This window comes from Acomys minous (genome assembly GCF_964271855.1).
Source record: "Acomys minous genome assembly, chromosome: 17".
NCBI classification, from domain to species: Eukaryota; Metazoa; Chordata; class Mammalia; order Rodentia; family Muridae; genus Acomys; species Acomys minous.
Window position 1 is genome coordinate 9500748 of NC_140500.1, and position 22219 is coordinate 9522966.

Below are 22219 nucleotides of genomic sequence, written 5' to 3' on the forward strand. Positions count from 1 at the left end.
TAGTAAAACCTTTGTGGCTTCAACTATGCATTTTCTCTGAGCTCCTAGACTTCCCCTATGATTAATAAACACCTCTTAAGTTTCTACAATATACTAAAAACACAGGGTTTAGCATGTGGCATTTTAACAAGTTGTTTGCATATAATAAAAAATCCATAAGGAGAGAAAAGCACTATTCTAAGGCTTGAGAATTTAGTGATGCCCAGGACCAGAGGATAACTCCACTCTTGGGAAGCTCATATAACCAGACATATAAGCAATAAAGCATGAACAAAACCTTAACCTGATGAAGCATGCTTACAGGGAATAAAACTGGATTAACATGACAGCAAGTGCCTGGTCACCATGCTAGGTTGTAGGTGTGGACAGAACTCTGAGCTTATCTGTCTTTTAGAAAACTGTCTTGAAACACAATCAAACTCCAGGCCCAAAAGAAGCACTGAGGCCCACTCTGGGCGGGCCTGTTGAGACTATACACAGTCAACTATGCACAGCAGCAAAAGAATATAACTGTATGCTATATGACCTAAAATTAACTTTCAATAAAAATAGAAGGCTATATTTAACATTTTTGTTTGTTTTTTCCAAGGCAGGGTTTCTCTGTGTAGCCTTGGCTACCCCTGAACTCACTTTGTAGACTAGGCTGGCCTTGAACTCACAAAGATCTGCCTGCGTCTGCCTCCTGAATGCTTGGACTAAAGGTGTGCGCCACCACCGCCCTTAACTTTGTATGTAAAAAGAAGAAAGAAAAAAAAACCACCATTAGCAATGAGTCCATTATTCATTTTAATCCTGTATTTGAGATTTGAGGTGGGTCAGTAATAATTTTCAATATATGCTATTGGATTTGAAGTGTTCTATCTTTTCCCTTCCTCTTTGAATCTATACCTTTATAGTATGAGTCTGCTCTCATCAAAAGCAATCTACTTTGCTCCCCACCACAAATTTGAGCTGTCGGTGAGACTCTCATTGGCCAACAAGAAGTGGCAGAGGCCAGAGGTCACACTACCCAAGCACTAAGCATAGGCTTCAAAAGACCAGAGTGCGCTCATTTACTTGGATGTCTTTTCTTTGCATTAGTAGTAATAATAGTAGTGGTAGTAGTAATAAATAATAATAATAAAGTATGTGTATATTTGTTTCGTCTGCATCTGTGTCTGTGTACATATGAATGCCTGGTGCTCACAGAGGCCAGAAGAGTGTGTTAGATCCCCTGGGCTGGAGTTATAAATGGCTGTGAGCCACAACATGGGTGCTAGGAACTGAACCTGGGTCATCCAGAAGAGCATTCAATGTTCTTAACCACTGAGCCATCTCTCCAATCTCTGCATATTTTTCTTTTTTGACATAGTAAGGCTGAGTTGCTAGAGGATCGGAGACCACTTGAAAAAGAGCTAAGTCATTCCCACAGTTGATACAGTAAAACCCTTTACCCATAGAAGACACATAGTCAGAGAGGGCATAATACCCACTTCATTAGTAACGGTAATACCTCCCAGGGGGCATTACTAAACCCTGCATATGCTGTACATGTTCATGTGTCTGTGGACACATATGTACACTTATGAAAATTTATTAAAATATATTTATTAAAGCTATATGAAATATGGTCTCATTCTCTCAAAATGTTTTCTTCAGTTACTCTTTTTATGATAATATGAGATAGTACAATGCCTAATTAGGGAGATGAAATAAGGAGAATGAGGTAGAAATTATAATTTAGTGTGAGGCCGCTAAAATGAGTTACCTGAAGACAATCTCTGATAGCACAGCAGGTGATCTCGTAACTAAGACTGTTAAATGGCTAGCAAGATGGTAACATGGACAGCATGAATCCTACATGCAAAAAGGATTTGTGACACCAAACAATTCAAAACATATGAAATGTTTATTTCTGGAATTTTCCATTTAATATTTCTATTGCTGGCCATAGATGTAAGTAAATCACAGAAAACAAAACTACAAATAAGTGGCTAGTGTCAGCCAACCAGAAGCAACCAATACCAAGAGCATCTTTCTCCTTTCTCATCACAGAGAGGAGCAGGCCCAGTAGAGACTAGGAGACCTCCAGATTACCCCAAGGAGGCATGCAGAACTACACCTACACACACACACACACATACACACACACACACACACACACACAAACACACACAGTGTTTGTCTTCGATTGGATTTTTTCCCTCCTTAAACAGAAGCCTTGGCTAGTCTCCAACTGGCTACATTGACAGGCCAGGCCGGTCTTGAACTCACAGAGATCTGTGTGCCTCTGTGTCCAGCTACTGAGTTTTCTATGGTCTGTGATACAGCAATAGCTGACGAGGCAAAGCTCTAATTCTTTCCATCAGCTCTAGCCTAATGGCTTTCCCCATCAATACTTTAGAGAAACAAAAATCAATAACAGAAATACTAAATGTCAGCCTTCTTCCATGACACTAAAGAAGCAAGCCAGACAGCAGCCATTCTGCTAAAGATGGCTAAGGATGGTCCCACCAATCATATAGCTAGCTGCAAAGTCACAGCTCCCTTCTGTGAAACCTGCTGTAATGAAATAAGTAAGCAGAAATTAAGCTCAATGTCTATGACGACAGCTGGAGGGTGAGCCGGCTTGATGTTCTTTTTTTTTTTTTTTTTAATAAATTGTTATTTCTTTTTCTTTTTTTTTTTTTTTAAGATTTATTTATTTAATGTATATGAGTACTTTATCTGCATGTATACCTGCACACCAGAAGAGGGCATCAGATCTCATATGGTTGCTGGGAATTGAACTCAGGACCTCTGGAAGAGCAGGCTGCTGAGCCATCTCTCCAGCCTTCCCCACCCCCACCCCAACCCCTGACTTGATGTTTTAAAGCCTAGGTCAGTAGGTAAAGTGTGTGGCCAGGAGGGCCAGGCTCTCCTGCACATATGCAGTTCTTCGGCCTTCTACAATCTTCCTTTCAGAAAATTTTCTTTCTTTATTCCTTTTGTTTGTTTGTTTTTCTGTGTAGCCTTGGTTGTCCTGGACTCACCGTGTAGACCAGACTAGCCTTGAACTCACAGAGATTTGCCTACCTCTGTTTCCTGAGTGCTGGGGTTAAAGGTGTACACCACCATGCCTGGCTCCCTTCAGAAACTACTCTGTCACACTTTTCCAGATTCACAAAGGCTTCTCATTTGTTTTAAGCCACTTCCCTAAGAGCTAACTGGTTGACTTGGAAAACAGACAGAATCAGCATAGTGCACTTGCTACCAGCCTTCCCACTCATCTGGGAAAGTGTATGAGGGTCAGTGGCTGGAATGAGCAGGCCTGACCTGCTTCCCACCCTGTGGGGCTGCCCTGTGAATAAAACAAGAGAGAGGGGGGAGGGGGTTCAAGAGGAATGTGACCCTGCTAGGCCTATGGCCAACAGCTCTCAGGTCTCAGCATATTCAAGCCATCACTGTCACAGGCTATGCTACCCAAGGAGTGTGCCCAAGAGCACAAGACTGCCAGCACTTCTGCAGTGCTGGGGTTAATATATTTAAGTGCTTCACACCCAAAGATCAATACAGTTGCAATCTCAACTTCTATTTACTTTATGAACAATAAGGGATTCTATTCCTTTACTTTGCCTCTCCTACTAATCCCCCTTTATTCATAGTTTATTGCTAAATTCATTCATTTCAAAAATGTCTCTTTTTCAAATGTCTGTAGCACCTCCATTCAAAGTTGCCTTGCCTACCACCCCCAGGTTTACATCTACCCCACCTTCAGTTTGTTCCCGCTTTGGCCCCATGTGCTACATAATGTACTGCAATGCCTTTAATTCTTCACTAACAGACAACACTCAAACTAACTCCTGCCTTTTATCTTTAGACACAAATAGCAGCTACTTTACTCTTTAAAGAAAAGTTCTTTGTTTAATGACCTAGGTAGTTACCAACAATTTGATTTCTTATTCTTAAATCACAGGTCTTAAACAGAATCCCACACTGTAAAAACCAAATATATATCACTAAATGTGCACATCATCCTCAATGTGTATATTACATGCAACAGTTCTTTCTTTCTTTCTTTCTTTCTTTCTTTCTTTCTTTCTTTCTTTTTTAATTTGGTTTTTCAAGACAGGGTTTCTCTGTGTAGCCTTGGCTGTCCTGGACTCCCTTTGTAGACCAGGCTGGCCTTGAACTCACAACGATCCACCTGCCTCTGCCTCCCAAGTGCTGGAATTAAAGGTGTGTGCCACCACGCCCGGCTAACAGTTCTTACATTCAAGAGACATAAAATAGACATGAGATTTAGATTCTACATGATGACATTTCTGAACCACTATTTGCAAGCCAGGCATCTGGACTGTTTTCTAGAATAAATGAAAGTGTAGCATTTTTCTTAGAGACCCAATGTCATAAACAAATACCTGTGTGTTTCATATTTATACCACAGTTCAAAACTTTTCATAGCCTGCTCAGATAAACCAACTCATAATGTCCAAAGCCTACAGAAGAGGCACAAGAATTAGCCTCTATACCTTGTACACAGGGATTACACTAACAGGATCCTCTTTATCAAAGTAACATGGCAACAAAGGTGCGGCCTGCACCTGCTTCTCACTTCACTTCAGGGGCCACTGCTCACGCTTATATGGAGATCTAACAGAAGAAACGGTTTCTTAGTAAATCTAACTGGCCAGGAAAGGACTTACATCACATTGCACACGCAACTCATGAGTTCCTAAGTGTGTGTGCATGATTAATGAATATAATTACATACTCTCAAGTCTTAGCAAAGTAAGAAAAATAAGTCTTAACTAATATTAAGTTAAAACACAGACTGATAGTAACACATACATATACATTATGAATAAAAATACATAGAATAAAAGCACACACACACACACACACACACACACACACACACACACACACAAACCCTCACAGAAAATTCACATACCAAAACACTTTGAAGGTCTCTAGTAAGTCAGGTAGTTCAAACACAAAAAATGCAAATGCTCATGTATCATAAACCACTGAAAAGCAACACCAGAGATCTATATGGAGCGGGCAAGTCACAGACGAGGTTCAAGCAGACATAGTAAAAATTGTCAATGCATTTGCAACAAAATGGAAGAAGCTGGAGGACTGTGTCAGAGTTCGAATGCTATGATATTACACCATAACCAAGACAACTTATAGAAGAAAGAGTTTATTTGGGGTTCACAATTTCTATAACCATCGTGGTGGGAAGCAAGGCAGCAATCAGGCAGGCACAGTGCTGGAGCAGGAGCTGAGGGCTCACTCTTGAGATATAACCAGGAGACAGAGAACGCCCACAGCCGGGGTTTGTGACACATCTCCTCTGACAAGGTCACACCTAATCCTTCCCAAACAGTTCCACCAACTGGGGACCAAGTATTCAAAGCTGCAAAAGGACACTATGCTACGTAGAATAAGCCATACACTGACAAAACAGTGCATGATTACACTTAATACAGGGAAGCTTTTAAAAAGAAACAGGAAAACGACAGACACAGGAACAAAATGGAAGGGGAAGGTACAGGTTAAAGGACTGAGATGCAGTTTGCAAAAAGTGTAGACCCTGAAAGGCTGCAATTAATATGTATCATCTACTGCAGATTTATTGGAGATGCTTGTTACCACACACAATTATCTGCAAGATAATATATTAATTTGCTTACTTATGGTAACCATCTTACTATGTAAGCAAACGATGTTATATACATCTCAAGTGTATATACTAAAAGCCATTATTAGGATATGCTTATATTGTGCAAGGAATATTTAAGAGAAAAGTATTTGCTCCTTATTGCTCCCATTTTATGCCATTTATTTATTCTATAAAAATTCAGCAAGTATAGCTTGCATCCCCTTCCTCTGTGTGCCCACAAGGCCATCCTGCCAAGGGGGTAGTGATAAGTAGTGATCAAATCATGGGCACCAGAGTGCATGTCAGCTGTGGCCAGACAGTGGGAGAGGCATTCCCCCCACCTAAGAGGTCCAGGAGAGGGGAACAGGGCGGAAGAGGGAGGAATGGTGGGAATGGGAAAATAAGAGTGTGAGGATAACAATCGGGATGTAATGTGAATAAATTATAATATATATTAAAAAAAGAAATAAAAAATAAGTTTTGATATCATTAAAAAAACAGCAAGGAATTATTTCTTTTCACGATTTTGTGTTACTGTTGTTTTCACTGTATTTTAAATTTTAGGTTGAACAACTTAATTTCAAATATTTAGTTAGTAAAATGAGTATTATATACATCTTAAATTTGAGCTTTAGCCAAAGCTCTTGGGATTAATTCATTGAATACGGAATCTTAGAGCCATATTTTTATCTTAGAGATTAGTTTGCACAGATACATACGCCCTGTCTCTAGACCATGACTATGCAAATAGTGAATGTAGATTGTCAGTCATTCAGAAGGGATGCACACGACACACACGCACAATATAAAAAGCAAGTTAAGACTCGGTAAAATTTCTTGTGCTCATTCACACTCTTCAGAATTATGTCTTAAGTGGTGAGGGCTCTCAAAAGCAGTGGTGGGAACCCGTGGCCCACACAGACACACAGGAATATGTCTACTTCTATGTCTAGGATCAGCTTCTCTTTCCTGAGAATTCAACTCTGCCCTAACCCCTCACCTGGAAGAGGGGCAACCTATGACACTTTAGCCTTCTGCACGCCAACTTCTCACGATGACTTAGGCTTTCCTCCCTACTATCTCTTCGAGGAGGCTTGCCAACATCAGCACCTCAACTCCAGCTAAGAAGAGGCCACAGAGACTAGAGGCCAAGCATCCAGCCCAGGAATGAACATGTGACTCAGAGGCCAAAGTCCTGATTAAGAAGTTTTGGTTTTTTGTTTGCTTGTTTGTTTTTTTAACTAAAAAAGAACCTTAGTCTTTGGGGCTAAAAACAAAAGGCTGGAATTCAGAAAAACAGTTAACCACTCTCTGGTTTGGTTGAAAGAAACCTTCAGCAACCAAGAAAGGCAGGTTAAGAGGACCCTATGGTTTACTGTGTTACTCCTGAAGTTAATGTGAAATAAAGTCTTTTTACTTACAGCATCTGGCTTTGAGACATTGACATGTATACAAAGCATCCTTACTACAAGATGGCACCATAAATTGTGCCCTGTGGTGTTGCGGCAAATGGTTTGAAAGGGATAAAAAGCTTTTCTTACCATCTGTTCTTAGTTCATTTCACACATCTAATTGTCCATCACATGTGAGCACTAGAAATAGGCCTCCATGATCCTGAGACCATGTCTGCTTGCAAAGTGCTAATACCACAGGATTTGATTGGGTGCTTCTGTACTTACTCGCCACTTCAGAACACAAGTCTCATACAGCCAGAGGCTACTCTTAAGTGCCCCAGAAATGTCTATCATGTACAGCCCATGAGGACCACTTTCTATTTCTCTCGGGCTTTTCCTGGGCCCACTGTGTTCTATATTTTAAGATCTGACCTACATTTGCTTTATCCATACTCACCACTGCCTTGTCTTCCTGAAACTGCAGAGGTTCCACTCAAACTTGAACTATGAGCAGCTTTAATAGAAAGGTGATGGTCAAAGGCAAGTTCTGGGTGCTGGGTGCCTGCATCAGGTCCTTACATCACTTGGCTTTATGTGGAGTGGGCTCTACATCAGATCTCTGAACAGATTCCCACCCCTCCCCACAGCCTGAGCAGAATCACATAAACCAAACTTAGATGAACAGATGATTTGCCAATTCATAGAGAAGGATAAATGTCACAGGATAGAATGTTAAAATGTCACAAAGACCCAAATGACAAGAGCTGTGGATAGCATAGAGTGCTATGGGCAGAGTCATTCATATCATCAACAGATAGACTATGAGAAAGGAGAAGGCACTGCAAACAGCAGCGGGTGAGATCACTTCACACATGAAAACTATCTATTGTCTAGAGTAAGGGAAAACTGCATTAAACAAGTGGGTTTTTTGCTTTGTTTTGTTTTGAGTCTAGGATACACTTTTAACAGATATTAACTTTCTTAAAAAAGATGTAAAGTTTTTACTTGTCTACGTATACCTGAGTATGTGTATGCTTGAGTTATGTACAAGCACATGTGTGTTCAAGTGCCTTCTGAGGTGAGAGAAAAGGTTGAATGGCCAGGATCTGGGGTTGAGGCTTCTGTGAGTTGGCTGACGTGGGTGCTTGGAACAGAGCCCCTTCCTCTAGAAAAGCAATACATGTTTTTAATTGCTGAGTATGTCTCTCCAGCCCCGTGTTAATGCTTATTTAATGCATTAATTTAATATAGTCATATGGTGGTTTGAATGAGACATATTCTTAACAGGCATATATTTGAGGTGTAGTCCCCAGTAGGGAGCACTCGCTGGAGTAATATGTCACTGGGGGCAAGTTTTGAGGGTTTAAAACCTTGACCCAGTTCCTATTCTTCGACCTCACCCCATATTCCCATATTTGTTTAGGGAGGCATTTTTTTTATTTTGATCTTGTGTAGATCAGGCCAGCCTTGAACTTCCAGTGACTTTCTTTTCTCTGCTTCCAGTGCTGGAATTACAAGTAAAAACCACGGCATTTAGCTCAAGCATATGCTGAAGAAATAACAAGAGAGTTGAATCCGAAATTCTTAGCTTGAGTCTGAGGAAAATGTTTGCTTATTTGTAACTGATGCATAAAGGAAAGGCTGGCATTCTTTTGCAAAGGCCAGATCTTAGCCACTTAAAATATTGCTGTGTTCTCTCAACAACTAAAAACCCACCCCTCATTAGCATACCCACCCCTCATTAGCATACCCACCCAGCCTTCCCTCCCTCCACCCACATATCCCCTTGCTCTCCAGTACCATCATTCATGTAGCCACTTGCTTCTGACCTCGTCCACTGTCAGTCTCCTTGCTCAGCAAGATTCCTAAGGCCTGTCAACTCCCCTTTAATATCTTTGATCAATGGCCTCCTTCCTTTCTGCTCCCTCTGTCACAGACTTGGTTCAAGCAATCAACTTCTAGGCTAGAGCAACAAACCATCTTGCCTGCTGACTCCAGGTTGCCCTGTGTAATCCAGGCTGCTTAAATTAAAAACTCACTAAAAGCTTTCATTTTATGAATGACAACTGAAACATCATGCCTAGGAGATAGACGACCCCACCTAACATCTAAGTGCAAATAGCTCTCCCAACAGCCCTCCTAGCTGTCCTCCTGCTGGACTGCTCAGCATTGATCAAGCAGAGCAGAGCCTCCCCAATCCTCCCTCCAGTCTCTTAGATCTGAATCCTAGCACGTCTGCAAGCCTACCTTGTCCAAGTCCTCTCACCTAACAGCTCCAAGGCAGCGCACCAAACTGCCTCTTCCTCCTGTAAATTCTTATGACATCAACTGACAACAGTAATACATCAACTGACAGAACTCCAACTGACACACTTACACACAAAACTTTTCACCACTACCCCTAACTTACACGTGTCCGTCATACAAAATGCAAAGGTCTCACGAGAAAGGTAGTCACTAGGGTGCTTACATCAGGCTCGTCTCCAGCCTTCCCACCATGTCTAGTCTACTTCTACGCTTCACCTTCCACCATCCCAAGTATACAGCAACTTTGAGAGTAAGATTGTGGGGGAGGGAAGATCACTTAAGAAATCTAGATTTCATAGACTAGTGGGAAAGAGGCCTATAAACCCATAAAAAGGACAAACGTGAGGGCTGGTTCCACAAAAGTGTCCTCTGATCTCCACATGTGCACATACATACACAATAACAACAATAATAAAACGAAAGGAAGTCCTGATAGACCAGGTACGAGCAACAGCATCATGGATGCCACTTACTCAGAAGCTGACTAAATTCCAGGTATTAAGCTTTATCGAGAGAACTCCAGGCAAAGGATAATGAGCAGGCAGGGCCCTGGGGCTAAAGAGAAGGGGAATGTAATCATGTAATCCCACAAAGAAGCTCAACTGTGGCTGGAAAGGCTGGTACCAGCATTGAACAGTAAGTTATTTACAGTAAACTCTCCTACTCCATCACAACAAACTGTATTTTCCCTCAAGAAGATGTTGTTTTAAAATTACATTATCTGTTCTCTTTGTTTTGTTTTAAATGTCTGTTTCTCCCTCGTGGCCTTAGATCCAAAGATGGCGGGGTGGTCTCCACTCCCCACCTCATGTGTTCAAGCTCCTAGGACAGTGGATAAAAGTACAAGGCACCCACTCCTAAGTGAATGTGCAGAAGACCCAGTCAGGAGGCCCTGTTAGTAGCAGTTAACAGTCTCTGGTGGGTTAGTCCACTAACCTAACCATAATACTAGAATGAAATAATACCTTTTGTTCCCAGTAACCAAAGCAGAGAGTCACACAGTATAAGATCTGTTTTTAACTGAGTGTTCCTTTTTCATTTTTATTTATTGTTATATATGTGGACATTTTGCCTACATGTATATCTATGCATCAGGTGTGTGCCTAGTATCCACAGAAGCTAGAAAAGAGCATCAGATCTCCTGGGGCTAGAGTTACAGACAGTTGTGAGCTGCTATGTGGGTGCTGGGAATGGAACCCTGGCCCTCTAGAAAAGCAGCTAGGACTCTTAAACACTAAGGCTATCTTATATTCTGGCCCAAGGACTTTGATTTGAATACTAGTAACTAATAATAAAGCTTCATGGCCTACCCAAGATAGGTCTTTATAGTCTCTTTAGGAATCAGTTTAAAAAAAAACAAAAGAAATAGAAATACCAAAAAGAAAAAAAGAAAAAAAGAAAAACAGTAAGAAGGAGGCAGGCTAGCTGTTTCAGCAGTTGAGATCATTTGCACTTACAGAAAGGACCCAGATTTGATTCCCAGCATCCACATGGCAGCTCACAACCATCTGTAACTCAGTCCCAGGGGAGTGTTGATGCCCTCTTATGACCTTGCTGGACACTCGGCCATCCACATGGAATAAATACACAAATGCAAGTCAACAGTCATACACATACAGCAATTATAAATCCAATAAAGATTAAAAAGAAATTGCTGATATTTAGAGTCAATCTAAAATTTACTCTACATGTAAAAATAGAATTATGTTTTTAAAAAGTTACAAAACACACTGAAGTCCCCCCTCCCCCGCCCACATTTCCCTGTCTTAACACCTGGCATATGCTCAGTATGTTACAGACTCCATCAGGGTTAATAGTTGTGTTGTACCTGACGGACAGGCATAAAGTGCTCAGTGTGCAGAGGGAGCTCTACATTACAGCCCACACTGCTAGGAGGAAGCAGAGCAGTGTCTACTGACTGCTCAGAAGCACCACAATTGCTCTAGTGACAAACATAACCACTACTGTAATCTCAGCACAGAAAGCTGAGACAGGAACATCCCCCTGAGTTATAAGCCATCCCAGGCTACACAGAGTTCCAGGTTAGCCCGAACTACATTCTGAGCCCCTATTTCAAAACTTTTGTTTCAAATCTGGTTACAATCACTTGAGTACCTAACTACAGACAATTTTAAATATCAAGTACAGCCACTGTATTCTGATGTTCTTATGGTGGGTATGTTTTGTTCCGGTTTCTTCCCACTCCTTGCCAGTTGCAATGACTGTCTCATACAGAAACCCATCACTGTAGGTGCTTGGGAATTCTCAGCACACTTTAGTTTCTATTGAAGATATGAAGAAATGAAGCCTCATTATCCCAAATCATATATTGTTCTATTTGAATATCTAAAATTTTCAAAATTTATATTTAAGAGAAAAAGCAGTATGAAAAGCTATCCCAGCTGCTTGAGGTGGTGCACACCTGTAATCCCAGCACTCGAAGAGGCAGAGGCAGGCAGATCTCTGGGAGCTCGAGGCTAGCCTATTGGTCTACAAGTCCAGGACAGCCAAGGCTACACAGAGAAACCCTGTCGCAAAGAAAAAAAAAAAAAAAGAAAAAAGAAAAAAGAAAAGCTATCACACAGAATTTGTATACACTGCACAGTGCGCAAGTAAGTATAGTCTGATGTCATTCCTGCCTGATGACCTGTAAGGAGCCAGCAGTTTTTCTCCAGTCACACAGCACTGCTGTAGGATTTGCTTTGCACCTTAGGTTAACTACCATAAAGCTTTGAAGCACAAAGAAACAGTCAGTGACACATACATTTTAAGCTACAGTGACCTGTCATTAAAGAGTCATTAAGCAGTATTTGCAAGGCCTAAGCAAGAACCTTAATAACACTCCAGTATCTGTGATTCTCCTCTGTACTTTGTGGGCTTGGGTTTGACTTTAGGTAAAATATGGAATATTTAAAGCTATACTTTAAGTTACAAATTCATTTATAATAATTTTTAGCCTTTTCGCTGAAGATAAATCATATGAATTAAATTTTAGAAAGCAATATAGAAAAGTAACATTCAAACTCTGTATTTATATATACATAGACAGACAAGATACATATATAATTTGAAGGCTAGGTTAGAGTACACCGAAAATCAGTTTTTTCCACTAAAAAGTCAAAGCTTATACTTAAATACTTATCTTTAAGATAGGGAATTCCATAAATTATTATTTTTGAATACACAAATAGAAAATACTCTCTATATTAAGAACCTTTTTAAACCTAACTTTCTTTTAATCTTTAACTGTAAACTTGTGTTAAAGAACCAATATTTTTGAATACACAAATAGAAAATACTCTCTATATTAAGAACCTTTTTAAACCTAACTTTCTTTTAATCTTTAACTGTAAACTGTGTTAAAGAACCAATATTTTGTAAACTTGTAAACTTGTGACCCCGTTGAAATGTATACAACTCCCACTCTACTGGGTCCTTCATTGACATGACAACTATTGATCCTTGAAACTGTGCAACGAAGATATGGACACAAACATTTTATGACTACATGTGAACACAGGCCCAGCAACAGACAATCAGCACACCTGGTCCTGCACACTTCACTTGTCTCTAGTTAGCCACACAAAGCTAAGGAAAGGCAGAGTAGGACCGCTGAGCTTCCCCGGGCCTCCCACATCACTCTTCCCAGCACTGTCAGTTTTCATTATTTCCTAGAATATTGCCAATTCCCAGAACAGCACAGAATAAAATTCAAAGAAATTTATGCACTGGGTGGAATTTAGAAGTTGTTTTCTCCAGCTAGTCTAATTTAAAGCTCGGAAGACTGACCTCCAAAGTTTTTTAAAAGGTCAAACTAACACTGCAGCTTCTGTAACTTGCCCACTCCAACTGTCAATACCAAAGTATCACTCAAAGAGAAAGTTCTTCCCAGGACCCAGCACTCAGCACTGTCCTCAGAAAAGGAAGGCTTTTGGAGCTGCACACATCTGCCCTGAGCACTTAAGTGCTGCGGGTCCCCACGGACAACAGTACCTCCCAGACAAGAAATTAGGAGTCAGAAGGCCAGTGTGTCTCCTCTACAGTCTCATGTGAGTCAAGTCTATGAGCTTATTCTTCTGATCCCTCCTTTTCTTTTGATGATCAATAAACCCTTTCTTAAAAAACAAACAAACAAACAAACAAACAAAAAAACCCACCACCAACAACAGATGAAAAGATATCCATGAACATTGATAACCTCTTCCTTTACACTATTTTTCCTTTGGAAGATCCTCAGCTGTCCTCTGCAGAAGGTAAGTGCCAAAAGAGTGTCCCTCTTGCTTTTTTACATGTGGGAACAACAGGAAACAACAATTACGATTACTTCTAACATTAAAATGATTCTCAGTCTTCACCATCAGAATGAGAAAGCATCCCTAGGATGGGATGACCTAATATGTTAAAAGTTTCTAAGGAATTACAGCTGATCTTAGTGATGTAGCTAAAAATGAAAGAATGGGGGTCTCTTCTGACACAGCTAGAAATGCGAACCCGTGCACCTACATTCAGCACAGCATCTACTTTGGAATGGCTAGCATCCTTGAAGAAGCTCAGTGTGTGATGGATTTCTAAGACGCACCCAGTTCTGAATGAACTGCTCTCACCATGTAAATGATCTACTTTAGGAAGTACCTGGCTACACGAGTAACGGCTACGAGTTTTAGGATGGCTTTAACTTAGAGCTTTCTAATATTGTCCTGATTTTCCTAAGAAGGTGACTTAGGCATGGTACTCAAATAAAATTCGAATTCAAAATGAAGAAAATGTCATCAAAATGGTTAGCTAGTAAAACAAGGCAAGTCTAATAGCTCAGTTCTAAATTAACACAAACACATTGAGCCCACGTTACATTTCGATTTTGAACTATGAAAAACCCCAATCATCCAAGACCACACTCATTCACAAAAATTAAAATACGGTTGACATTAATGCCTATTCTTAGATCAACCAGGCTTAATGTAGAGTAATCTAATGTGTGCTGAATAAGTGAAAATAAAATCAGAGCCTGTCTTATGCCAGGTATGACGGCACACCCCTGTAACCCTGGCACGTGGGAGGCAGAGGCAAGCAGGTCTCCATGAGTTCCAGCCCAAGCAGAGGAATACAGTGAGACTCTGTCTCACAAAAAACAAAAGCAAGCAAAACGCCCTGCTTTTATTTACAACATCAGTACTATATCTAAGAAGAAAACATTCTTTTTATGGCAATACAGGCTCATTTTGATTTAGAATGAAAACAAGTTCTAGGAAAACACTTGATCTCCTTTTACTGAAGCATCCATCCATCCATCTATCTATCCATCCATCCATCCATCTACCCATCCATCCATCCATCCACCCATCCATTCATTTGGTCATCTAACAATATATGGCTTGATCTTCAAACAAAAAAACTTAGTCAAAATGAGTAAAGAATCCAGAAACACTGCACTTGTGAAGATCTCAATTCTTGCATCTCACTTCTGCTTTTCCTGTTGCTGCATTCAGAAGTAACTGAGCTTATAAATATACCTTGACATTTTACATAGAACATTCTTCTATAGAAACTTAAAAAGCCATTCAAGTAATTATAATTTAATGAAAATATGGCATGATATTAAAAAACACCACTGGTAAAAATAACTGGCTAAGCCCAATGTACCTTTAACTAGGAATCTGTTACTGCTAATAAACTATTAAAATTGTTACCAAATCTTATGTTTAAGTATTCTCTTTCAGACTGGGCTTGGTGGCCCATGACTTTAATCCTAGCACTAAGGAGACATAAGGAGACGGACCTCTGTGAGTTCCAGGCCAGCCTGGTGAGTCTAGGACAGCTAGGGCTATTATACAGAGAAATGCTGTCTCCGCCCCCCCTCAAACAAAGCAAAAAAAAAAAAAAAAAAGCATTTTCTTTCAAGATTTAGTTCCTTAAAATTAGCTAAAAATGTTTATATAAGAACAAAAGCAAACCTCTTTTAGCAAATAGTTTTTAACTTAAAGACACAACACAGTATTTTCCTTTGAGAGGATGAAGTCCTCCCTACATAGTGCTGGCCTCTAGTACTGCACTTGTATGGAGTACTCCCAACTTTAATGTGAATGGTAACCAAGTCTGGAGCCCCAAGAACTGGTTTTCACTGATTAGTCAGCCACAATTCAAGCTCTCTTCAAAGCCTTTTACCCCAACAAGTATTGTAAGACACGATGTCTTGGACATTTTTAAGTAAACCAAACCAGAATCACAAACCAGTTCCATCACAGTTTGTGTAGTGTCCCGAGTTTACTGCTGTTTCACCTTTCCTTTGTCACAGCCTAGCCAGTTTTGCTACTTATTAACTGCTCAGGCCAAAATGTCTAAGTAGGGCTCACCTCAAACGCAAGAATGGTGACATAACAGAGACATTTTTGTGCACCAGTGTATGCTTTTAGGACAGGTAATCAAGAACCAAGACTTTTAAGTACCACACACCCAAAGTCAGAAGACTACAATATTCTACCACAGAAACGTACTGAAACATCAAGCAACCTAATATAGCCAACAGTTACCTAATTTACAATCTGTCAATCCATGAATCTCCAGGCAAAGAAGATAATGAAGAGGGCTACCCTCCCCCTCAAAGTTTCATAATCATATAAAGGATTAAAATGACCACTATACAATAAACTTCAAGATATGACTGTGTCTTAGACTCACAAGTACCCAACTTCAGGTTCTTCACAGCATTTGAATTACCAAAGGAGAAATCAAAATTCACTCACTTTATATAGTATCTTGCACCTTCAAAAGTATATGCTTCTTCCCAGCCAGTGGGCAAATCTAAAAGATATACATTATGTTAGTATTACTTCAGTGGGATTGCAAAATAAGCTTCAACACATCTTATCGGTCTTCATTATTAGCTATATTTATTTAAGTAGATGTCAACCCAAAGTCTTCGCTGGCAAAATCATTAGTCAATATAATATTATTTGGAAGATGACAATTCAAACTTAAAGCCACCAGGAAAGTCCCAGCAATATTAGAGATGACAGAGATGGTTATTCATTCCCTTTAATGATCAGAGTGGAAATATATGATGCCTTTTGCACCCCAAAAGGCAAAGTCCTCCAAACCCAGGTAAAACACCCATTACAAGGCAGCACTTGATTTTTCCAGTAAATTTTGTCCATTCAAAACCATATTTTTCAATCCAATTCCATCTAGGTTTACATCTAGTATGAAAAGAACTGCAGCACTTAATTAGTGGAAAACTGACTGAATGCTTATACACGTGGTTCAGTACACTGGACCTTAAGAGATGTGAAGTTTCAGCTGGGTGTGGTGGCACACGCCTTTAATCCCAGCACTTGGGAAGCAGAGGCAGGAGGATCGCTGTGAGTTTGAGGCCAGCCTGGTCTACAAAGCGAGTCCAGGACAGCCAAGGCTACACACCCTGTCTCAAAAAAACAAAACAAACCAAAAAAAAAAAAAAAAAAGAGAGAGATGTGAACTTTCAAGTAATAACATTTGGAATGATTCAGGTGATCGACTGTATCTTACGTGCCACATGGTACTTATGATGACACGTGGATTTAATCACAGCCCATCTCCAAGATGACAAGTCATTGATGTGTGCACAAAATCGGAGCCCATGCAAAGTAAATCATGCCAGAATAAATAAATACATAAATGTGAAATCACATCAGAGAATAAATATTTCTGGCACGTGACTATTATTCAACATGTAAGGGTAATTCAAAGACATTGGCGTTACATATAATCAAGCATAAAATAATGTCATAAAGCATTTGGTTTGTTAAATGACTTAATGCCACACTGTCTTCCATGAAATAAATGTGTCCATAGCCACAAAAGCAATGAGGCTATCAAAGTTGCAGTGTGTATATAAACCAGGGTGATGCTAAAGACTGCACAGGGAGTTAGGAAACACGATCGTTTATTAGTCAGAAATGCCCTAAAAATGTAACCTCATCATGCTCACTACAGCAGCCTTCCCTTTCCTCCTCCACGTTTTTGCAAATTTGGACGCGTTATTAGTCACTTCACCGAACTCCAGCCTTTTACAGAAAAGGCTTGGTTTGTTCACCCTCTGGCAACTTTAATAGGAGATTCTCAGAACCTCGAAGTTAAAGAGAAAAGTACCTAGGAGGGCAGCTGAAACCGCCTCACCTTCAACACAACTGTTCTCTAACCTTTGCAGTCACCCGGAATAGAGGCGGGCCGGTACGAGAACACGCGTTCTGTTTCAGGCAAACAAGTTGGGTGAATGTAAACAAAGAATGACAAAAGAAAGCCAGACCAGCACTGAAAACAACGCAAGCACTCCTCTAGCTCAACTCGCCCTTTGCATTCAAGAACGCTATCAAAGCAAACCGGGATGAGTTTCCCCCGCGGAACTGGGGCCGGAATGCCCCCACGCGGGACCTCCCTGGCTCGCCCACCGCCTGCTGGTGGGTACGTGGAGCCTGGCTGAGGCTGCTGAGGACTTTTGAGCGGGGATCACAGGCTGCAGCGCCTGCTCGAGTGTCCTGACTCCGGCAGCTCCTCGGGTGGCAGGAGGGGACGCACCCGGGTTTGGAGCACCGGGGCGGGAGGGGGGGGGAATGGGGACAGCAGCACCCCTAACTCCTCCATCAGACACCTACCCACAGTCCCACCTAGGAAAAGTAGAGGGTGGAGGAGGAGGAAGCTGCTTGCCAGAAGGCAGTTCTCTGGGGAGCTGGGCGAGGATGCGGGACCATCTCACCGCGGGGGTGCTGGGGTACGCGGAAACAAGGAGAGGGAGCGCGAGTGTGGACTTCCTAAAGGGTGCTGGGGGCTGAGACGGGGGCGACCCGGGAGAGAGGGGCGTCGGCCATCCCCGAGGGCGTCGGGGCAGGGATGGGGACCAGGGCGCAGGAAGAGGGCGCCGTCTCCAAGTGCTGATGAGAAACCGGAGAAGAAAGGCGCCCCGGGACTCAGTCGCGCGCAGCCCGGAGCACCTCCAACCCCGCCAGGTGGCCCCGCGCCGCAGCCCCGGCCCGCCCTACCTGTGCTTTGCCGCCGGTGCCCGGTGACCACGGCCTCGCCGGTGACCGGGTGCAGCCAGGTGGTGCTCTTGGCCTCCTCGCTGCAGGGAAGAGAAGGGACAGGCGCTGAGCGGCGTAGAGGGGCGACCCACGGGGGCCCCGGCCGGCTGGCTCCCGCCGCCCCCCCCCCCACAGCCGCCCCGCGGCGCCTCCCCCGCCCGCTCACTTGATGAAGAAGACGCGGCCGCCCCTGGTGATCCCGTACGTCCAGGAGCGCGGCAGCGAGCAGATCCACTCCAGGTTCAGGTCGGCCGCCATGTCTGCTCCCCGGCCGCCGCCGCCGCCGCCTTGTGCTGCCGCCGCCGCCGCTACTGAGGAAGGAGGGCGCGAGCGAGCGAGCGAGCGAACGGAGCGCAGGGCGCGCGGCCCGGCCCGAGCGCGCCCCCGCGGCCGCCCTACCCCCTCGGGCGGCGCCCTCCCCGCCGCCCCGGCTGAGTCCGGCCCGCGTCGCCGCCCCTCGGCATCCTCCGCGGCCGCCCGCCGGCCCGCGCTGCGCTCGGAGGCTGGGCGAAGCGGCGCCGCGCCCCCGCCAAAGCCCTCCCCCCCGCGCCCCGCCCTCGCCGCGCGAAGGTTCCGGGGTCGGGTCCCGCCGGCGCCCGGAGGGCTGGGCTCCGAACCCGTGAGGTTTTGTAACAGGTACTGCCTAGCCAGGGGCTTCGCAGAGAAATGGAAAGCTGCTTTTAGGAAAGGCTTCTCTGGTGCGTGGTGCGCCAAATAAGGGAGGGTCCAAGAGTGAGCGCGGACCACTGAAATGGATTGATTCAGACTTGGAGTCTTTTATTGTTGTTGTTTTTTTCTTCCTAGGCTTCTGAGTCGTAAAATAGTTTAGAAAATAAAAGCTTGCCTTTCCCTCTCCCTTTCTTAAAACGATGCACCTGATTATTAACGTGAAATTCTAGTCTCCCGATCTCTCTCATTTCTTACAAGGGCAACTTTACAGAGTCCTTGGGATGATGGACATTTAAATTCCGACAACCCTATTAAAACTATGACCGTCCCCATTTAACGGGGTGTGGGGGTGGGGTGGGGTGGGGGCGGCGAGAAATGTAAAGTAACAAAGGTGATTGTGCCCGGGGTTATGGTAGAAAATGGCAAACGCAGGATTCAAGTTGCCTGTAGATTGTCAAGAGTCTGTTCGTAGGAATACGTTGCTGTATAGTACTGTTTTTAATGCCATGACACCCCCTTCCCCTTGTTCAAAGAACACTGCAAATCAGACTTCCCTTGGTACCAGTAAAGAGCGCTATGCTTGCTTCTTACTGACCCTGATCATTCATCACACTTGGAATTGTCTCTGCAGCAAATGACTCATCCCAACAGGAGACAACAGTTCAGTAATAATAGTACAAGTTGGCACTCACGCACTTTTTTTTTTTTTCCTGACCAGCTTTGGGTGCTTTTGAAGCATTAGCTCATTCATCCCCCCCCCAGTAACTGAAGTAAGCAAATGATCCCTTTCAACCTTTCAGGAAACCAAGGCACAGAAAGGGTGAATGCCCTTGGCCAAAGCTCCCGATGAGAATGCAATTTCATTGGCTTTTTCTCCCATCTCCTGATTCCCCAAGGCCATAGTCTCTGGTGAGCCGGAGACTGCAATTACTGCTATAATTTTCCTGTCCATCTGCATACACAGGGAAAAAAAAATACCATCACTGTAACATTTTCTCTTTTGGGTTCCTTTGTATTCTGCTCCTTCATTTCACTCCTTATTACTTCTTGACATCTTATCTCCTGCCCAGTCTCTGGAAAATATGGCTTCTTCTTCTTCTTTTTAAATCAATGAATAGCTAGCAGGAAATGTCCCCACATTAGCATCAATAGTCACTGGCATAGCATAAGAATATCAAAGGCTGTTGACTTTCTATTCTGCTATCATTACAAACTTAAAACTCTCCTAAAGACCACAATAGCTTATGGACCTAGTGCTTGTTAGTCCGGCTGTAGGATATGAACGTTTGCATACCGGGACAGAGAAGTCTGTAAGTCGGCTGTGTGCTCTGCTGGGATTCTATTTAGGTCTGGATCTTTTGATGTTACAAGATGCATCCATAGAAGGCACATTTCAAAAAGCAATATAGATTAACATATGTATCTTTAAAAAATCACAACCAAGACGTGGGGGTTTAGTTCAACTGTGGAATGTGCCCTCTATGCTTGGAGTGGGGGTAGGGTAGAGAGGGAAGAGTAGGAAAAAGGAAGGAAAACTATTTGCACTCCTCAAATAGTAACCTAGAACCTTGGAGGTTGAGATAGGGTTTTTCTGTGTAGCCCTGGCTATCCTGGCTTTGTAGACTAGGCTGGCCTCAAACTCACAGAGATCCGTCTGTCGCTGCCTACCCAAGGGCTGGGATTACAGGCGCGTACCACCACTCCCTGTGTAATCTAGAATCTTAAGAATAATTCTGTAAGTCCTGAAGTTTAGGGAAAGCATCAAATAAAAAACTTAGTTTTGTATATACAAAATGAAACTTGCTTTGATTGAGGTCAAGAGCAGCCCATGTGACCTTCAGAGCCAGTAAACTCGGCTTTTTATGTTACGGTGTTGAGTACTCGAAATAATTTCTCACCCTTAAAGGGCAAAATTTTGTTTTCTTAAAGTCTCCCTGAAATGCCTTTTTCTTGTGGCCATTTTTTTTTTTTTAAATCAAGTCTATATTGCCGAATCTCCACAAACGTGAGTCAGCACTGAGATTGTCAGGGAGTTTAATTTTCTTCCTGATGCCTCAACCCCTCAGTGGAGGTATTACCCAAAAACATATCTTCTTTTTATCACCTTACACCTCTGCAGAACTGAGTCACACCTAAACTCATACCCAATGTCTGCTTTTTATTGTCTCTTTTCATATTTCCAGCCTGTGAGACTATTTGATGTCTTAGTTCATGCTTCTGTCTTTTGAGAAGAATCATCCTGTGACTGTTGCTACCTCTAAGGAAGAGGCCCAAAAGTACTCAGGAAAGGGCCAGTGGAAGGGCCTGAGATAGATTACAGGAACCCATGTGACAGAAGGAAAGAGCCAACTCCACAAGGGTGTCCTCTGATCTCCACATGCATGCTGACGGTCATACTCTAAATAAATAAATGGAAATATATATGTGTGTGTGTAAGTATGTATGTATGTATGTATGTATGTATGTACGGAAATCAACTAAAAATGAAATTATCCTCTCCATTCACAGAAGACAATCCTGAATTTAAAGAACTCACAACTCAAAGTACAGGAACACAACAGAGGTGACAGGGATAGGGGGTACACCAAGGTTGCTTCTTGAAAGGAAAGAGAGCAAGGTGACATCTTAGAAAACAACAGATCCACGTGAGATGGCTCAGCAGGTAAAGGTGCTTACTGCTAAGCCTGAAGGCCTGCGTTCATCCTTGCACCCAGAGGATGGAAGGCAAGAAGCTGTGCCTAAAGTCCCTGACCGTCACCTACGACTGTGACATAAATTCACCCACTGTCTCCCCATAAATAAATAATATATTTTTTAAAAATTATTTATTATTATGTATACAGGGCACTGCTTGCATATACACCCGCAGGCCAGAAGAGGACATCAGATCACATTATAGATGGTTGTGAGCCACTGCATGGTTGCTGGCAATTGAACTCCAGACCTCTGGCAGAGCAGTCACTGCTCTTAATGGCTGAGCCATATCAGCTGTTCCAATAAATAGTATTTTAAAAAGCAACTTCATTTGCTTCCATTTAGAAACTTTTAAAATATTATTATTTTTATTTTAAGAGTATGAATGTTTTGCCTGCCATGTATGTAAATAATCATATGCATGCAGTACCCATTGAGGCCAGAAGAGGGTACAGATGCCCTGAAATTGGAGTAAGAGA

At 42.5% G+C, this 22219-nt stretch overlaps 1 protein-coding gene across 25 annotated transcripts in view; it reads right to left on the reverse strand.

Moving 5' to 3' along the window:
• The window catches only part of PLEKHA5 (pleckstrin homology domain containing A5), a 183200-nt gene extending 164062 nt beyond the window's left edge, over positions 1–19138 (reverse strand). For 6 of the 25 annotated variants that reach the window (XR_014776231.1, XR_014776232.1, XM_084766241.1 and 3 more), the window contains exons 1-3: positions 18544–18872; positions 18339–18418; positions 16068–16125 (exon numbers count right to left, since the gene is read on the reverse strand). Coding sequence is in view for 23 of the 25 variants with exons in the window: in XM_084766241.1 (XP_084622367.1) it covers positions 16068–16125; positions 18339–18418; positions 18544–18635 (230 nt within the window). In the remaining 2 variants the exon portion in view is untranslated. Of the gene's footprint in view, positions 1–16067; positions 16126–18338; positions 18419–18543 lie in introns of all 25 variants that reach the window. The other 19 variants (XM_084766240.1, XM_084766226.1, XM_084766227.1 and 16 more) reach the window with 7 other exon arrangements.
• Between the last annotated feature and the right edge of the window lie 3081 nt (positions 19139–22219).